Here is an 18432-nt window from a genome sequence, read left to right on the forward strand (position 1 = left end):
TTTCAAGACCAAATATGAGGCCCCCCCCATATACAGTATATACACCTATGACATAATTATTCTGTTGATAGAGGCGTATTGATGATACAAATAGTTTTGACAATATTGCGCACGGCCATTACTCTCGACAATTACGCAGCAACAACACCTCTCCTCATCCTGTCGTCCCTTCACAATAAAGTGCATTTTTTTGTTCTTTTTTTGTTCTTGCTTAATGTAAATCGCTCTGGATTAAGAGCGTCTGCTAAATGCCTAAATTGTAAATTGTAAGTGTCTCCCCCTTTACCCATGCAATGCAGCACATTTTACCCAGGTTATTAGCAGAAAATAGGTGTAACTTAAAGGTGTAGTGAAACGGAAACGGTGGGCATTTTATTTTGAAGTTTCAGCTTGAAACGCTGGCTCTGAAGTTTCTGAACCAATCAGAGCGTCGTATCCCTTCAGGCGATGGGGCGGTAGCTAGGGACGGTAGCTATGCTACACGCAGGACGCATGAAGTGCATTTGTTTATAAGTCAGATACTCGGCCAGCTGTACCAGTTTACTATACTGCTATGTGGCTTATTTCTACCCTATAATGTTTTCAGATACATATTTTAGCAGGATGATTAAATTTAAACCGAGTAATAGTCTGGATGTTATTTTGAATGGGAATAAAAGTGTGAAAAACATATTTTTCATTTCACTACACCTTTAACATCGTGGGAAGGAGAAAGGCAGCGAGTGAGCGTGCGCGCGCGAGCGATGTGACATTCTCCCCCCCCCCAAGGTGCCATTGAGCAGGCTTTTGAACTGGCTAATAGCAGAAGGCCATGCTGTCGCTGGCTGTGTCCACAGAACAAAGGGGAAGCAGTGCATTGCAGTAGAAATGTCTCCAGGTAGAGACTAGTGAAAGATGGAGTGCCGTGATTCTTTTCCACCCTAAAACATGATGGTCAGTTGTTATTATTATATAAGAGGAAGAATTTTGTCAAAAAAGTGTACTGTATTTGTTAAAATGTTGTTTTTTGTGGACATGCCAACCAGTTCATCAAGTATGCCTGGTTTGCCTGGTGGGTGGTGATCCATTGAGCGACTATCCAGTGTGCTTGTATACGTTCTTTTTTTAAACTGACCTCACAATGGTGCAGACTTGCTCAGTAAATAAGTGCCACAGCAGGTCACGTTGAGGGAATGAGCCAGAAAACGGAATTAGATTTTCAGCTTTCCAGCATGGAGACAGCATCAAGGAACCCAGATTGACGAGTTTACAAAAATACGTAGAATGGCTTGGACCTTGGCTGTACGGCGCACGGGCGCAGAGACATACCGTTCAACAAAGTATCTAAGCACGGCCGTGTTTGTTCACAACATTTTCCTTGTCCTTGTAATGTATTTGGGCCCGACGTTCTTTCTATCCATCCTGGTGTTGGTTCACTATGTTGTTGCCAAGAACGAGCTCTATATTTACACAAACATACCACCATCACTCTATTCTGAGTGATGTGGGCTAGAATTGAATGCCCACGAGAGGGCCGTCCCTAGCTTTTCAGACGCCGCCCTCCTCTTGGTGACGTACACGTTTTCACACGCTATAGCATTACTCCACTACTTTGCTTTCAACCAGCCAGGTATATTCAGTATATATTATTGGTGTAACGATATACTAACTGCATCGACAAATAGATTTTATGTATATCGAAATGTAAACAACATATCAAATCGTTTGACTTTGTATCGTAACGTATCATTTTGCAATGCAAATAATCAATTGCATCATTACTAAGTACTTTTGCTTTTACTATTTAGCAATTTTAAGAAGAAAAAGAGAGTTTTATTTACTTTTCCATTCAATATCGCTACACTTGGTCTATCAATAAATCATAAATGTGTGTATTCTCTGTGTTCATGTCAAGGTACGGGTTTGTCGAGATGTGTTCAAATATAATGTCTATGAATTTTCCAGAGAATCACTGTGTTTACTTATTTATATCCATATTAACTTAAAAAAACAGCACTATCCACATGTTTCACACAGATTTAATTTCTTTACTAAATAGTTACTGTATCGATTTCAAATCATTGAATCGTATCGTATCACCATAATTAACCAATATCGTCCATGTATCGTATCGTCACATGTATCGCGATATGTATCGTATCGCTGTTAAAATGTATCGTTACACCCCTAGGCCTCACTCACACGGTCGCAACACTGCATTGCTGTGAGTGAGTGTCATGGCCGCCCCTAATGCATTTCCAATGGAGGTCACATGGTCTGTTGTATGGCTTTCAGCTGTGTTTCGACTGCGCCCCTCCCCCTCATACAACACAATGTTGTGTCAAACCATGTGACCTCCATTGGAAATGCATTGGGGCGGCCATGACACTACACAACATTCATCCAACAAGCATAGAGCACTGCATTAACCGTGTGAGCTCAGCCCTAGTATACAGTATACACACACGCACGCACAATGCCATGTCCAAAATAGGGTGGTGAAAGACAGACAGACAGACAAGACAGACAGACAGACAGACAGACAGACAGACAGACAGACAGACAGACAGACAGACAGACAGACAGACAGACAGACAGACAGACAGACAGACCGACCGACACCCAAAAAACTTCTGTGACAAAAATGTGGCACGGTTGAAAGATTCATCTAATTCAGATACCTTTCATTTCAGAATGCCAAGTCAGATAAAAACAGGCTTTCAAATCCTGTGAATGACCTCGTTTCACTTTCACAGTCGAATAGCTTTGCCGGTGTCGATCTCTATTTGAACTGCATAAAAGCTTAAATGACTGGGATCCTACAGTACATTGAGGTGCACAGGATGACTCAGCCAGAGCATTTATAACATAATCACGATCCATAGCTCCTCTCTGTGCTTCAGCTCTCCGGTCTCTCTACAATATCCTTTCCTTGTTTCCTACTAATAAAATCAACAAATTCTGCAAATTACTGCAAGATATATACCTCGTACACAGCAGAGTATGGTCATAATTTACATCTGTGCAACTGTGAATTCAAATCCGATTTGGGGTTTATTTCGCCTCAAGTTTTAGATGGAGTTAAAGTAGTTAAGGAGAAACTTGGACCATGGAAATCCATTATGCCGACGCTTGGCTATGCTTTAATAGAATAATTCATGTTGCGTTTAAATTATGAATAGCCGTGGGTGTGATCTCCATGAATGTTCATGAAAAAAAGAAAGAAATCAGCTTGTCTTCCACAATGTGGGCACTGTTCAACCCTGTGATCCTTGCATGGATCTATGGCATGATGTTCCTTCATTTGCTCTCTCTCTCTGTCTCTCTCTCCTCTCTCTCTCTCTCTCTCTCTCCCTCTATCTCTCTCTGCAGGTTTGGCAATTCACCAGATAATCACAATCACTGTGTCTCTCATCATGGTTATCGCAGCCTTGATCACAACTCTAGTCCTTAAAAACTGGTAGGAAAGATTCCTTACCTTACCATCAATTTTGTAATTAAAAGGGAATGAAACCCTATAGGCAAGTTTTGTGAGATATTGCAGGAAGCAAAAAACAAAACACTACAAAAACAAAACAACAAGTATCAGTGTGATAAGATGTGTGTGCCGACGTGATTGTGTCAAATGCCAGCATCCCATTTCGTCAATCTCGACCTGCTCTATAAAGTGTCTTGAGGTAACTTGTTTGACGATGATGGTGATGACTTGGCACTGTATAAATCAAACTAATTGATGTGGCCAATCAATTATTTTAATGTTTTAATTACAGTAAACTCCCAAAGGGCTTTAGAGCCCCTTTAAACCTTAAACGGTGCACTGCCAGGGCGACAGGCTCTGAGGTGCACGGTACGATTTTATGTTTGTTTCCTGTCTTTGGTACGTGTTTTTGTAGCTGTGCACAGTCGGCGAATGGCCGTCACAATAGCCATCAGCGTAAGATTCACCAGCAGGAGGAGAGCTGCCAGAACCTGACAGACTTCACGCCTGCCCGGGTTCCCAGCAAGGTGGACATCTTCACTGCCTACAATGACAGCCTGCAGTGCTCGCACGAGTGCGTGCGGACCGCCGTCCCCATCTACACGGATGAGATGATCCAGCAGACACCCGTCTACAAAACAGCTTATAACGGAAATAGGTAAACTGTACGAGGGTTAATATAGCACGAGTAGAGGCGTATATGGGGATACGGATACACATTGCCCCAAGACTTCATGCACATGAACCCTATGATCGTCCCTATTTTGGGACAAAAAGTCAGATCTACAAATTGCAATATTCACAAATAGAGAAAATAACCTCCAATGGATAAAATGTTGCTATTAGTCACAAGCAAGTGTTCTTATTGTAATATGTTTCATTGGTTGAATAACCACAGACAGACTTTTTGGTGGGGTAGCATGTCATTAATTGCATTGTATGTAGTCATAGCACATCATAGTACATATGTATAGCATAGTATAGTATATATGTATAGTTAATATGTATAGTGTCATTATATAGATATGTTCTAGTTACGTTCTTAGCTTACGCATGTTTCTTGATAAATGCATTTTATATAATATATAAAATGCATTTATCAAGAAACATGCGAAAAGTATGGGAATACATCACATATTATGTGATGTATTCCCATACTTTTGTTCTTGCCTAATGTAAATCGCTCTGGATTAAGAGCGTCTGCTAAATGCCTAAATTGTAAATTGTAAATTGTATTACAGACACAATGGTGACGAATGGTCATGATAAAAAAAATAAGTGAAAATAGCACATCTATGAGCAATGCAACCATTGGTGAGCTTGTAGATGCACTTTTGCATGACAACATTGTCATGAAATGTGTCAATGACACATGAATAGGGCATACATTTATGAATAAATAAATTCATACATTTATGAATACATTTATGAAAATAAAATATCTTAACCTATGCCATTCAGGACGGGAACGCATCTGGTGTTTTAACCACTCTAACCATTATTTTAAACTTTAGATGTTGAAAAATAGCAGATCTACAAGCTCGTAGATCGAGGTTCCTGGAACAAAATATTGATATATAGGATATATAGGATATATAGGATATATAGGATATATAGGATAGGAGCCGGTGGCCGATTTCATATGAATTTTGGGGTCCTTGACATGAAATAGTATGAGCACTACTGATATAGGTTTTTCAGAAAACTAATCTGGTCTCATTCCTAAATGGTTTAAAAAGAAGAAATAGTACGGAGATACAAGATGTTTAGCCTGACAGTGTCGATATCCTCTATTATGATCTAGGCTTTTTTAGCATGTCTTACACACTGCTCTTGACTTCCACAGACCTTCTCCCACTGAAAGGCAACTCATCCCTGTGGCCTTTGTGTCGGAGAAATGGTTCGAGATCTCCTGCTGACCGGCTGAAGGCTTCGCTCACCATGCTGTGGGCGGAAAAAGGCTTCCCGAATTCATGCTCTGGTGGGTATAGTGTGCCACTTTCTCCCTCCGCAAAGCATCGTGTGAGCCACATGCAGCCACCTAAATCCCTGCAGTGACGCTGCCCCAGTTTGGGAATAGAAGGGAGCTTGGCATATGTTTGTTGTTTCTGCCATGATTATGCATTATTGCATCTTCCGTTCCGTGCTATGTTGCAATATGATTGAGAGGAGCATTTAGGCTCAATTCCTTGCAGTACCACTAAGGGTAATTACCCAAGTGATAAGGCAATTCTGCATTCCTGTGTTTGTAAGATGTCTACTGGCAGTGCAAGTTTATAGGAAAAATAATATCATGGATACTTAAATTGCCACCCTCATTCGAAGCAGCAATGGAATATCGCTTTGAGCACTTCGATAGGTAAAGGGGCACTTTCACTTGACTTTCACTATATTTTTATGCACGGTTGATATATGCTAGAGCGGGCCCCATTTGAAATTCAAAGTGTGAAAGTTAAACACATGCTCCAGCCCCACAGCGTGGCTGGAAGCCCAGAGGGAAGCACAAAGTCTGCTATTGACCCAGATTTTTAAAGGAATAGAATGGCTGCGAGGTAGCATGCTGAGAGGACAGTGCCAAACCATCGTCTGGACTCACACATAATAGTCTCAGTCAGCCCTCCACAGTCTGTTCATGCTCTTAAAAAGACAAAGAGACACAATTATTATGAATGGCATACCTGCACTGTTGAAACCCTGACGGTTACTCCAGAGCCATAGAGTAAGACAGAGTTACGCAAACTCTGTTCACTTCATGGGGCAGTCCAATTTAAATGAACCCTCAGGATTTTGCTATCTAATACACTTTGTTCTCGTTGAAACTTGGTGATTATCCGTTTTAGCTAGAATTCCATTTAACCACGTTAACCATGGCATCCCTATATTAGGCATGTTATTATAGGTGTAATTTAAAACCCCTGTCCACATATCCCATGGTGTGGTTTAATTTCTCAGAAAACAATTTCTGTTCAATAAATGTACATGTAAATGTTTCTCCCCCCAATAAATGTCCCTAAGCAATTTTCTAATCCGATTGCATCACACACTAGAGAAGAATCTTTTCAGATTATCAAGCTCGCAACGCATCGTGGTACCTGCGATGAGAGCTTGAAGATTGTTTAAGTGGTTTAAACACGTGAGGCCCAGCAACCCTATTCTGGGGAGAACATTCACAGACAACAGCAGATCTACAAGCTCACAATGAGTTGCAACGTGATGCATTGTGGATTGTGTAGATGGGCTGACCCTAAGTTTTAACAGGGGGCGAACAGCTCTGGGCGATAAAAATCACGTATAGTGGGCGTTCCTGCTGTCATTACTGTATGTTCAGACAGTGGAGGGTAAACAATGAATGAAACATGAATTTGATTGGCTATCGCCGGACGATGTCGTCCAAAAGATACAATATTTTCATGTTTTTGAACGACGTTCCTCCGCCCACTTTTCGACTAGCGACTCTTCGCCTGCTATTGCCAGTAGTTGCCGGGGACCATAGACAAATAACGCACTTCCGGAAAATACACCAGGCTGTCGCCCGCTGTTAAATCGTACTGTAAGAGTTTTGATGTAGACGGAACACAGCGGTCCAAGTACAAGTTACAACCCAGGTCTGTTTCACGGGGTGCATACTTAGTTTAGACTAGTCATTGGTTAGACATGGGTTAAGGTTAGGTTTAGGTGTGCTGCCCCGTGGGAGGTTAGGTTTAGGGTGAGGGTTTGAGATTGTAGTTTGTAGTTGCAGGACTAATGATTGGTCTAACCAATGACTAGTCTAAACCAAAAACTGTCTAAACTAAGTACTGCACCCCTGTTTCACTAAGACTAGAGGTGGTTAAATGATGTGAGCCAGACGCATGCATCCTTTGCAACAGTGATCAATTGGTTATTCTAACTTAAACATCTGCTTCCGAAAAGCGATCTGTCGCAGATGTTTTGGTTAAATAACCACGGTAATGTTATAACCTTCAGTTTATTGCAATCAGCCCATCATAATAATGAGGAGTAATGGTGATTTCTGTTCTCCACAGGATCCCGTCAGATAGCAAGAAACCACAACAACAACAAAAAAACAGCCAATTTTGTAAAATAGCGGGATCACTCTTTGGACATCGGCGAAGATATTTATTTTTGTAGAAACGTTCACAAAGCAGAGCAGCCACAGCGTTGTTTCCAGGGACATGCAGTCATTTAGATATAGAGTGTACTATATACTTATATTTACGGGGTGCGTTGGGACAAGACTGTGGGAGCCACCGATGTCCTCAAGAGGAAAAACGATTGGGACATTTGACATTAAGATGGAAGAGATCCGAGGAGCTACTGTCTGTCGGGGAGGAACTGTATTTCCAGAACAATGTGCCAATAATGCCGCTATGTGCCACAACCTGTACAGAAGGAACTTTTGAGAAACAGCCGATGGGACAAAAGACAGTGCTATATTAACCCTGCATCAACTCCATTGTGTTTTTAAATGAAAAGTGAACAAATAAGAAAAAAGAAAAAAAAACTGCTACAAAAGTATTTGACAATGTTTTAACATAGTTTTAAGAATTGTGTTGCAAAAAAAGAAAGAGAAAAAAAAGAAAGAAAAAAATCCCAAAATATATTTATTCTATACGGAGCACTATTAAAGGGGAGAAGGGAGTTAAGGAACGGTATTATGCTTTATTGGAACACGTTCATTTGAAGAAATGTTTTTCCTCTTCCCCCCACATCCGTTTTAAAAGAGCAGATTATTACATGTCTATTTTTTTATACAGAAGATATGTTCCGAAGTTGATCATGGCTCAAACAGTGTGGATTCCGAGCAGCTGCCTTTCAGAACTGTTAATTAACTTCTCCTGTCTAAGCCAATGAAAACGGCAACATTTCTGCAGTGTTTGACGTAATGAAAACTACTTTGGAAACAGTTTGCATCGAACCGATTCCAAGGAGATCTGAGGTGTGTGATTGATTTGCCTCAGTAGAGAAAAATACAATGTTAGTCTCAAAGATGCGAGTACAACACTATTAGGCTCGCCATGTTGGCAGTAAATTCCTCTCTTTGTTGTGCAAGGATGGCACCAGTAGTTCCGGTTTATTATTAACTCTCACTTTATTTTCTTTGGTCCAAGTCTCACCAACACTTTGTTATAAGTTCCAGTGATTAGTTATGATTCTGATCCAGCGGCATCGCTACAAGGGTATAATAGATTCAAATTAGAAGTTTGGATTCAAATTATTCATGCTTTGCATAAATAGGGTAAGAGGGTTAAGAAATTAATTTCTCCGCCCCAACTCGCAGACTGAAAATGTCTATCTCCACCCGAGCTCATACATCGCTGTACTCCCGACAAATTAGTTTTCGAATCCTTCTAACTCTAATAAGTTATAAAAGAAAGTATATTTAACAGGCTGGAAGAATGTGAGGCAATTAGTCACAGACAGGACCTAGACACCCTCTCAATTAATAAATGGTAATGGACAAGAACCTGTGATGGAAGAGTCTAAAAGGTGTCGCTCAGGTCCAAAGCTGAAGAATTACCTGAATGATACAGGCTGCAATAGGCTGTATGCACAGTCACACACATTTTGGAAAGAACTTGGGCCACTTCCCTACTTCCTTCACAGGTGTTACCGATGATACTAATGAAGGCTCTGTTCCATTCTGGTCAAACAGAGTCAGAGAGTTATTAGGGTCCTTGAAATTAAAAAACGGTTGAGAACCACTGCACACTAAATGGAACAGAGCCTTAATTAGTATCATCGGTAACACCAAGGAAGCTCTGAGAAGGAAGTGAAGTGGTCACGTGACTGGGCTGCGCCATGACACTTTCATGGACACTTTCATGGGAGCCAAACTACCCGGAAGTTTGGCAGAATGCACTGGAGTCAATGAGAGCTCAGTGACCAGCTCATGAACAAACATTATTTATGAACAATTGAGACCTTTTGTAAAGTAATCACTTCTGGAAAATAACAGAAGACATGTAACACATTATTGTCTGCTGTGTTGTTATTCGATGTGTACACTGTGTAATTTTTATAGAGGTATGGTATCTAAAGAGCACAAAGTACCTTTCTGAACGCACCAAGTATCGCGAGACTTCCCACCGTTTCCTGTCTGGCATCCAAATCTCGCGATACTTCGGAGCCAGAAACGATACCTGCTGCTGTTTAGATCCTCAGATAAAATTATATACTGTGCACTCTGTGCACATCGAAAAGTAAGTGATTAGAAAACAACCTGTGATATGTCTTCTGTCATTTTCCAGGAGTGATTACTTTTACAAAAGGTCTCAAATGTTCATAAATAATGTTTGTTATGAGCTGGTCCAGCCGGCTCCATTCACTACCATGTATTCATTGCACTTCCGGTGTGAGTTATGAGTTTGGCTCCCATCAGTCCTTGGCTCCCATTAAAGTGTCCATGAAAGTGTCATGGCGCAGCCCAGTCACGTGACCACTTCCCTTCCTTCTCAGAGCTTCCTTGGGTAACACCAGGAAGTAGCGAAGCGGCCCGGAAGTAGGAAGAGTTATTCTGTGTGCATATATAGCCCATATTGCAACCATTTACAAACTTTACTCTCATCAGATCTGTGGCCTATGTTCAGTTCCGTGAGACACTACAGTCACAAGATTTATAGTGCATCAAACGAATGCAGCTTTAACGCCAAGCTGAGGTTGGATACAAATCAGGTTCTGTTCTTTATGTGGAGAGAGAGACACATTGTGAGGTGTTGGCATGCTTTTTTCCCCCGACAGACCTTCTATGTATGATTATGAGCCACCACCCCCAACCCCCCCACCCCCCTCCTTCTCTCTCCCATAAAAAAAGCCAAGAAATATAATCAGTGCAACACTGAGGGAAGGGGATTAAGAGCAAGCCAATAATGCAGCAGCAGACAAATTGGGCAAAACCTACAGTATATCTCTGACCTCCAGGTGAAGGAATTAACCTCGCCAAGTGCAGAAGAGGACTCCTGAGAGTGCTCTAGCGCCAAAAGTCATTTTTGATATCATCCTTTCTGAAAGCGCAGGAAAGAAAAGATTCCCTTTGTGTGAAGCTTTTTGGGAGAGCCGGCTATAAATCTTCTACCTTCTGGTGGTGTACGTGTGCTGACTGAGTTTGTTTCAAAAGCACAAATAACGCAACTCTCATTGTAAATGTTTTTGTGTTTTCCGGGTGCAGACAGCAATATGTACAGATCAAATGAATGATGGGTTTTATAGCCTTTTGTGGGGCGGACAGGACTCCAATAATTCACTCAAGTGGTTTCAGGCTTGTGCTCCTCTGTGCCGTTGGGTTTACAAAAGGTGGATAAGAAATTGTCCAGTTTGTGGCAGTTCAGAGAACAGTATGTTTGTAATACTGTATGTTAGCCATTCATGAGTAGATAAGCTGGCCTGCAGTGGTGGAAAAAGTACTGAATTGATTTACTTAAGTAAAAGTATCAATACTGCAATGTAGAACTACTCCGTTACAAGTAAAAGTCCGGAATTCAGAATGTATTTGAGTAAGAGTACAAAAGTATTGGCATCAACATGTACCTTAAGTACCAAAAGTAAAAGTACTCATTGGGCAAAATGTCCCCTTTCAAGTTTTCAAATGTATACAAATATTTTGTAAATAGCAGATCTACAAGCTCACAATGCGTTGCGATGCGACACATTGTGAGCTTGTAGATCGGCTATTTTCAAATGGCCGATATGTACAATAGGGCTGAAGTGGTTAATGTGTGTGGTTAATAATCAAAATCTAAATAAGTAAACTATAGTAGTATATAGTTAACTAAAGTAACTATAGTAACTAAAGTTTTCAAATAAAAAGAGTGGAGTAAAAGTATCCAAAGTGTTTGGATGCGAGATGTAGTGGAGTAGGAGTAAAAGTATTGGAAATTGGAAATACAAACACTTAAGTAAAAGCACTTAGTTTACTTTCCATCACTGCTGGCCATGGCGTCAACACTGTGGTGCAAAATGACGGCTTTTGCCCCCCTCACACACAACAAGAACACAGCAACACCCTGAGTGTTCGTTTAGCACTGAGAGTGTAAAGAATGGACCCTCACAGGTCACTTTCATTGCTAAAAGAACACTCAGGACATGACTGTGCAACTCTCATGAATGACAATGCCAATTCAGCCTAAAACGCGCGTTTTGGGTATTGGAATTTACTTATTCAACATAACATATATTTTTTGAATGAATAGTGTTATCTTAATAGAGGGTTATGAAAAACAACTGTAAATGATACACGTGTAAATGTATTTTCTATATATTTACTTCTATTTGTGTACAGGTTGTGTTCTATTTTTCAAGGCCTTCCCCCCCGTTTTTTTGGGAAAGGTTTTGGCTAGTTCGGGGATAGTGTCTCTGTTTACATGTGTAACTATGATATTTCCTTCATAACACAAAACTAAACCTTATTGTTCCAAGCTTCCTACCTGCACTTTGAAGCAGTACTTGTATTATATTTTTAGCAAAATCAGTACAATACTTTAGTTAGTAGACGCTGCAATAGCTCACACACTGGGTGATTTCTTGTTGGAATGTAATGCAGGTCAAGCCTGGTGTATACTCTGTCGCATGACCGTGTCGCTCCCCGAAAATAGCCAACCCACAAGAGAGCTGTAGACCTGCTATTTTCGGCGAGCAACACCGTCGTACAACAGACTATAAATTAAGCATAGCGGTGGGATCTGACATTTCCGTCGTATCCCTGCAGGTTGACATTTGAGAGTGCTGCTGAGTTCAGGGTTGTGGGGATGATGACATGCTGTTCTCAAAAATTAACATGATTTTCCATAAAATTATCCCCCTTAATTTCTCACATTCATTATATAAAAAAAAGTTAAATACAAAAGTTTCTGCTGAATAAGTTTGATTTACATACTGATTTTCATTTGTATAGTTTTAATGACAAAAACAAAAAGGTCAGGGAAGGCATACACGTAAAGAGCTAAACTTGTTGAAGCAAGCTGTGAAACTTTCCATAGTTCCATAGTTCCACCAACTTGATTTCATGATATGCACTTTCACGTTTTACCAGAGGAAGTACTTGGGGCAGTTGCCAATTTTCTGTACTTGACAGCTCATGGTCTGCTTTACGACCGTGTAATAATATAACTGTGACCCTACTCCAAATCATTCAGATTTTATACCGAGACAAAAAGGATATAATAAGACTGATATCTTAATCTTACAGAACTCCTGAACTCTTAACAGTCTGAACACTTGTTGGTTCCAAAAGGATTCAGATGTGATTTTTTAAGCATATTTTGAGTTTTAGCCAGTTACTTTTCTCCATCACACACTGTAGAGTAGACAATATGCAGGGGAAAAAAAGAGTATTTGTAATGTAGTAGTTGTAGTTTCTGTCAAATGGCTTGCCTTTTGAAAAATAAGTTCTGATGGATTTATTTATCCTTCAGTTTCTCTAAAAATGGCTTTCCTTTTGAAGGGACTGCAGCTACTGGCAAGCTAGCTCATTTGGGATTCCAAAAGAACATTTTAAAAAGGGGGGCTACAGGTAACTGCCAAAATAGAAGTAGTAAACAGTAAACACCGTGGTGAGCGATTGGTGGGGGAAAGTAGATTTCTTGCGTGATACAAAATCATTGTGATGCCCACCCACATCCTAAATAAAATTAACCACTTAAGCCCTATACTTTGGTGTAGCCTACGGCAAATAGGGAATAGCTGATTTACGAGCTATACATTTTGAAAAACTTGAACATTTGCCCAAAGCCAGGGTTAATGTGGTTGAAGCAGTCTTGATGGAAGGGGTCTTTTGAATGGCACAGTATATACAGAAGTTACCGGAAATGAGTGGGTGACCCCATGCCATCAGCTCTCCGTTTGTACTCAACCCATTTGAGCACTGTACTTCAAACAGCGCTTCTTCCCACCTCTATGAACAACATACCACAAGATGCACATTGCGGTGACACAATGGTGCCATATAGTCTATGCCAAGGCAATTATTTTCCCCCCACTGGAGCACAACCCCAGATCATTTGTATATACGGCGTCATACGAATGAGTTGCTCACCGACAATAATTGACGTCAAGCAACGCGATCACGCGATAAAGTAAAAATCAGCGATAAGGCTGCTTCTATATATGTTGGCTGGTACCTGTGGAGAAGAAAGAAATCTGAGACAGACACCAAAGACTGTGACATGCCTTTTTCATCACCCCCCCCCCCTCCCCCCGCCCCGATTAGTGTTTTTCTACCAACATCAAAATAAGGGCTTTTGTTCTTGTTTGCCTGTCTAAATGATGATTGAAACATACATGTTTCAGGGCGTCATACCCCCCCCCCCCCCCCTACCCCCGCCCACCCACCCACCCACATACCGTCCAATGACGCCAGAACAAAAACAGAAGGCAACAAGGGATCAATGTGTCTGCAGGGCGCTCTGGTTAATCATGGCCTCTGGGCATCTCACTGGAACGAGTGACGCAAATCATTACCAAGAAACCGGCTTCGTTATCATAATGAAGTTTGAAAGTAGCCTTAACCCACAGCAAAATGAGATTCAGTCGAAAAAGGAACTTAAATTGTAGGTCCCGTTCATTGAAAAACCTAAGAAGCGAGCATGTGCTTGTATAGAATATCATCTGCCATCAACCTGAGAGAACCAATTTAATTGCCAGTGAAAAACACGAGTTGAAATGAGGAGCTTCATCTAGACTTATACCATGTCGCTATACCCACCCGTTTTGTCATAAAACTGTTGAGTTACACACCGCTTTTAATTATCGTCTCCGAATAATTCATATGTGCTGTGCGCTTCAAACGGTGGAGCTCTCCCTTTTGGCTCATGTTTTTAGTTTTCTATTCACAAGAGCTAAATCGCTTATCGGTTGTATTGACTTCAAGCATTGATCCTTTGGTCCGGTGTAACACAATTCCCCTCGCGATCACATTTTGGCAACATGGGAGCAGCTGTGTGACCCAAATTTGCCTAGGTGGCATGTCATTGGCCACTGCACAGGAGACCTCAGATAGGAGTGCAGCCCTAGAATGATTGACACCATATTGATGTTTCAGTTCGCTCGGACATCGGACATCATCATTGCTAGTGGACACAGCAATGATCCACACACACACACACACACACACACACACACACACACACACACACACACACACACACACACACACACACACACACACACACACACACACACACACACACACACACACACACACACACACACACACACACCCCTGACAATGCACGGTGAGCTAGTGTCTGACATTAGAGGCATGTCGTGTGTGCGAGTTGTACAAGAAGTAAGAAATTCATCTAGGGTCATTTTGAAGGCTGTTCAATATCAATATCAAATTGGATGTTTTATTTATTTATTTATTAATACACTTGTCTCACACACACACACACACACACACACACACACACACACACACACACACACACACACACACAGGGGGGCACGCAATGGGTTCTTTCATCCAAATTGACTTTACACAATCATAGTCCTATTCCACAGAAAAGTGAATTGAGTGTCGTTGCCATATAAATGAAGACTTTGTACTTTGTGACTCTTTAACTTTTTATATTTGTGTTTAATATATCAATGAGTACCTCTGTTACTTTTATATATCACATGCATATAGTGCACGCACACACACACGCACACACACACACACACACACACACACACACACACACACACACACACACACACGCGCACACACACGCACGCACGCACGCACGCACGCACACACACACACACACACACACACACACGCACGCACGCACGCACACACACACACACACACACAGGGACTCCTTGTCAGTCTCGGTGACGGCTAAATGTTGTACAATTTTTATTTTTAGTCTTATGAGCCACATCTCTCTTCCTTTTGTAGGTATTGGTAAACGTTTCGATCTCCAGGTGATTTTGATTTGGTTACTCTTGTACTAAGCTCTGTATTTGCAAGCACTGTAAATGCGATTCTCATTGGACTTGGTTCCTCTGTACATTTAGTACTCTGATGTTGCTATTAATAAAATGTAAAACAACGCAGGCCTGTCCTGGGGAGTTTGTTATAATGACTACTGTGGTTGAGCACAAAAATAAACTCTTTGAATATGAATTTAAGCTTTTGCCTCCTTATGCATTTTTATCATGTCGAGTCAAATCAAATCAAATAGCTTCTGCTCTCTTTTTTTATTTTTTACTAAAGCTGTAGTAGAGGATTAACCACATTTATCCTGGTGTATCTATTTTTGGATTATTTCTTTTTAAATGTAAAGTACATGTATCATTATGTAGACTATACATACAGTATCATTATGTAGACTATACATACATACAGTATCTTGGGGGAGAATAAAAAAATGTTCTATTGTTTATTTATTTTATTTCTTTATTCTTTATCTGTAGAAAAAAAGCTTTCGCACACCTAGAGATAAGGCGTATGAACAGGTGCGTAGGCCAGTGCACACACATCAATAATAAAAATGAAAAAAACAAACACGCCCGCACACTGACTATCTGCTCGGTACAAGATCATATGTTTATTGAGGAAATAAACCTCACTATTTATGTTTTCATAAAATTCAACAAATGCTTGATCTGCATGCTTAGACAGTGTCTCCAGTCCTCACACAACACATTATGAGCTTGTAGGTCAGTTATTTTTTGCTATACTGTGAATTATCGATCTCAAAAACAAAATTGTATAATACAATCTTTTATGGGGTTGATGATGTATGCTCTGTAGTCTGTACTGTTTTAGTGACAGTCTTTTGAATACAACTCCATTTAGTCATCCAAAATAGTTTAGTGTTATATCATAAATATCATAAGGTACAGTTGATTTAGTTGACTAAAATGCATTTTGGCGGGCCTTGGTGGTGTCGTAATGGCTGATTTTACACATGGTTGCATGCTGGAAATAGCCGATCTACAAGCTCACAACGTGTCGCGCTGCGACGTGCTGATCGCAACCAAACATAAAATGACTTGTCTTTTAGTTCTACTGGATCAACATTTTAGTCTAGTTTTGTATTTGTTGACAAAATTGTCAATATATTTAGTCTTCATTTTACCATATAGCTTAGTTTGTATTATGTTTAAAATGGTAAATGGTGCATTTTATATAGCACCTTTATCCAAGGCGCTTTACATAGATTCACACATTCATACACCAATGGCGGCGGAAACCATGCAAGGCACCAATCAGCACATCAGGAGCAATTCGGGGTTCAGTGTCTTGCTCAAGGACACTTCGACACTAGGATCGAACTGGCAACCTTGCGGTTACCATCCGGCCACTCTACCCCTGAGCCACCGCCGCCCACATGTTTTTATATAGTTTTTGTCAGTAAAAAAAGGTAGTCGACAAACATTTTTCGTCATAACTTTAGTCAACGAAATCAACACTAAAGCCAAATTCCAATAACCCAAATCTCGGCCACTCGCGCACTCACACTTGGTTACTCCAGCATGGTGTTACGGTGAAATTGGTGACCTCCTTAAATATGTGACAATCTTGCAGACATCACATAATGTCAGTGTCCGAATGCAAATCGTTGCAGTTTGTTCATTAGTAGAGTTCAACCTAGCGGTATTTAGGTCACATATTTAAACACTTCCATGTAAGTTGTGTGTGAAGACAACAAGATGGTCACATATTTTGGCAGGTCACCAATTTTAATTTCATCATAATTTTGCCATGCTGGAGTGACCGAGTGAGCGAGTGAGTGAGCGAGTGATTGAGCGTGTGGCCGAGATTGTGGGTATTGGAATTTGGCCTATAATGCTCTGTACATTACATCTTAGCTTCCCTCACTCTCCACTTCCACACTGCACCTAACGGCAGTGGCGTGCACAGATAGACACTAGGGGGTGCTAGAGCACCCCCTGCCCTTTTGGCAATGTGCCCTTTTGAAAAAACAAACAAAAAAAAAACATTTTTTTTCCTTTTTTTTTTTGGATTTTTCAAAAATAGCAGACCTACAAGCTCGTAGCGCGCCACTCGGTGGCGCGCTATGAGCTTGTAGATCTGCTATTTTTCAATAGCTAAAGCATAACATAATGCTAACACCAAAAGGGGTTCCCGCCCAAAATGGATTAAGGCAACCGGCCGGTTCCACGCGCTGCACAAGGTGCCCTTTTTTAACTTGAGCACCTGCCCCTCTAAATGTCTGTGCACGCCACTGCCTAACGGTACACGCAGATCCTGAACCCACTCACCCACCCACCCACCCACTCACGCACGCATTCTCACATTGTCACAGACGCCTGTGACAATGTGCATTGTGCACATGGTTCTTGCTGCAGTTCGTAAACACTGAAACAATGCACCAATACTGTAGAAAGAACACCCACACAGGAGAATGCCTGCTGTGGACATCACATTACCTACAGTACACAAACATCAGTCTACTGATCATGTAATCACAGCATCCTGAGGCTTCGTACACACCTACACACCTACACACCTAGCAATCAGAAATCAGCGATCAAACACAAATGTTTGATCAAACCATGTGACTCCCATTGGAAAAGCATTGTGGTGGCCCAAAAAAACTAAAAAACGACCAAACATTGCTTGATTGGTGTTTGGTACGTGTGAATGAGGCCTCAGTCCAAACCGGCCTCAGGGCGTGTGCTCCATCATCGTCGTCATCATCATCATCATCATCATCATCATCATCATCGTCGTTGGAAAAAGTACTCAATTGTGTCAATACTGCAATGTAGAAATACCCCGTTACAGGTAAAAGTCCGGAACTCAAAATGTACTTGAGTAAAAGTACAAAAGGTATTGGCATCAAAATGTACTTAGGTAGAAAGTACTCATTATGCAGAACGTCCCTTTCACACGTTTTCAGATATTATGTAATATATTTCAAATGGCTGCAATATACAGTATCTAGGGCAGTGGGTAATGTATGTTTTGTAATAATAATCACAAATCTACAAAGTAACTAGTAACTCATGTTTTCAAATAATTG

The 18432-nt window shown here is 40.9% G+C and overlaps 1 protein-coding gene across 1 annotated transcript in view; it reads left to right on the forward strand.

The window, feature by feature from the left end:
• Positions 1-8363, forward strand: part of ajap1 (adherens junctions associated protein 1) — a gene marked incomplete at its 5' end in the record, with an annotated part of 72122 nt that extends 63759 nt beyond the window's left edge. Inside the window, 4 exons of the mRNA XM_079490728.1 lie at positions 3352-3439; positions 3873-4115; positions 5304-5438; positions 7483-8363. Of these exons, the coding sequence (XP_079346854.1) occupies positions 3352-3439; positions 3873-4115; positions 5304-5376 (404 nt within the window). The 3' untranslated portion in view covers positions 5377-5438; positions 7483-8363. The remainder of the gene's footprint in view (positions 1-3351; positions 3440-3872; positions 4116-5303; positions 5439-7482) is intronic.
• Between the last annotated feature and the right edge of the window lie 10069 nt (positions 8364-18432).

This window comes from Electrona antarctica, assembly GCF_951216825.1.
Source record: "Electrona antarctica genome assembly, chromosome: 2".
Taxonomy (NCBI): domain Eukaryota; kingdom Metazoa; phylum Chordata; class Actinopteri; order Myctophiformes; family Myctophidae; genus Electrona; species Electrona antarctica.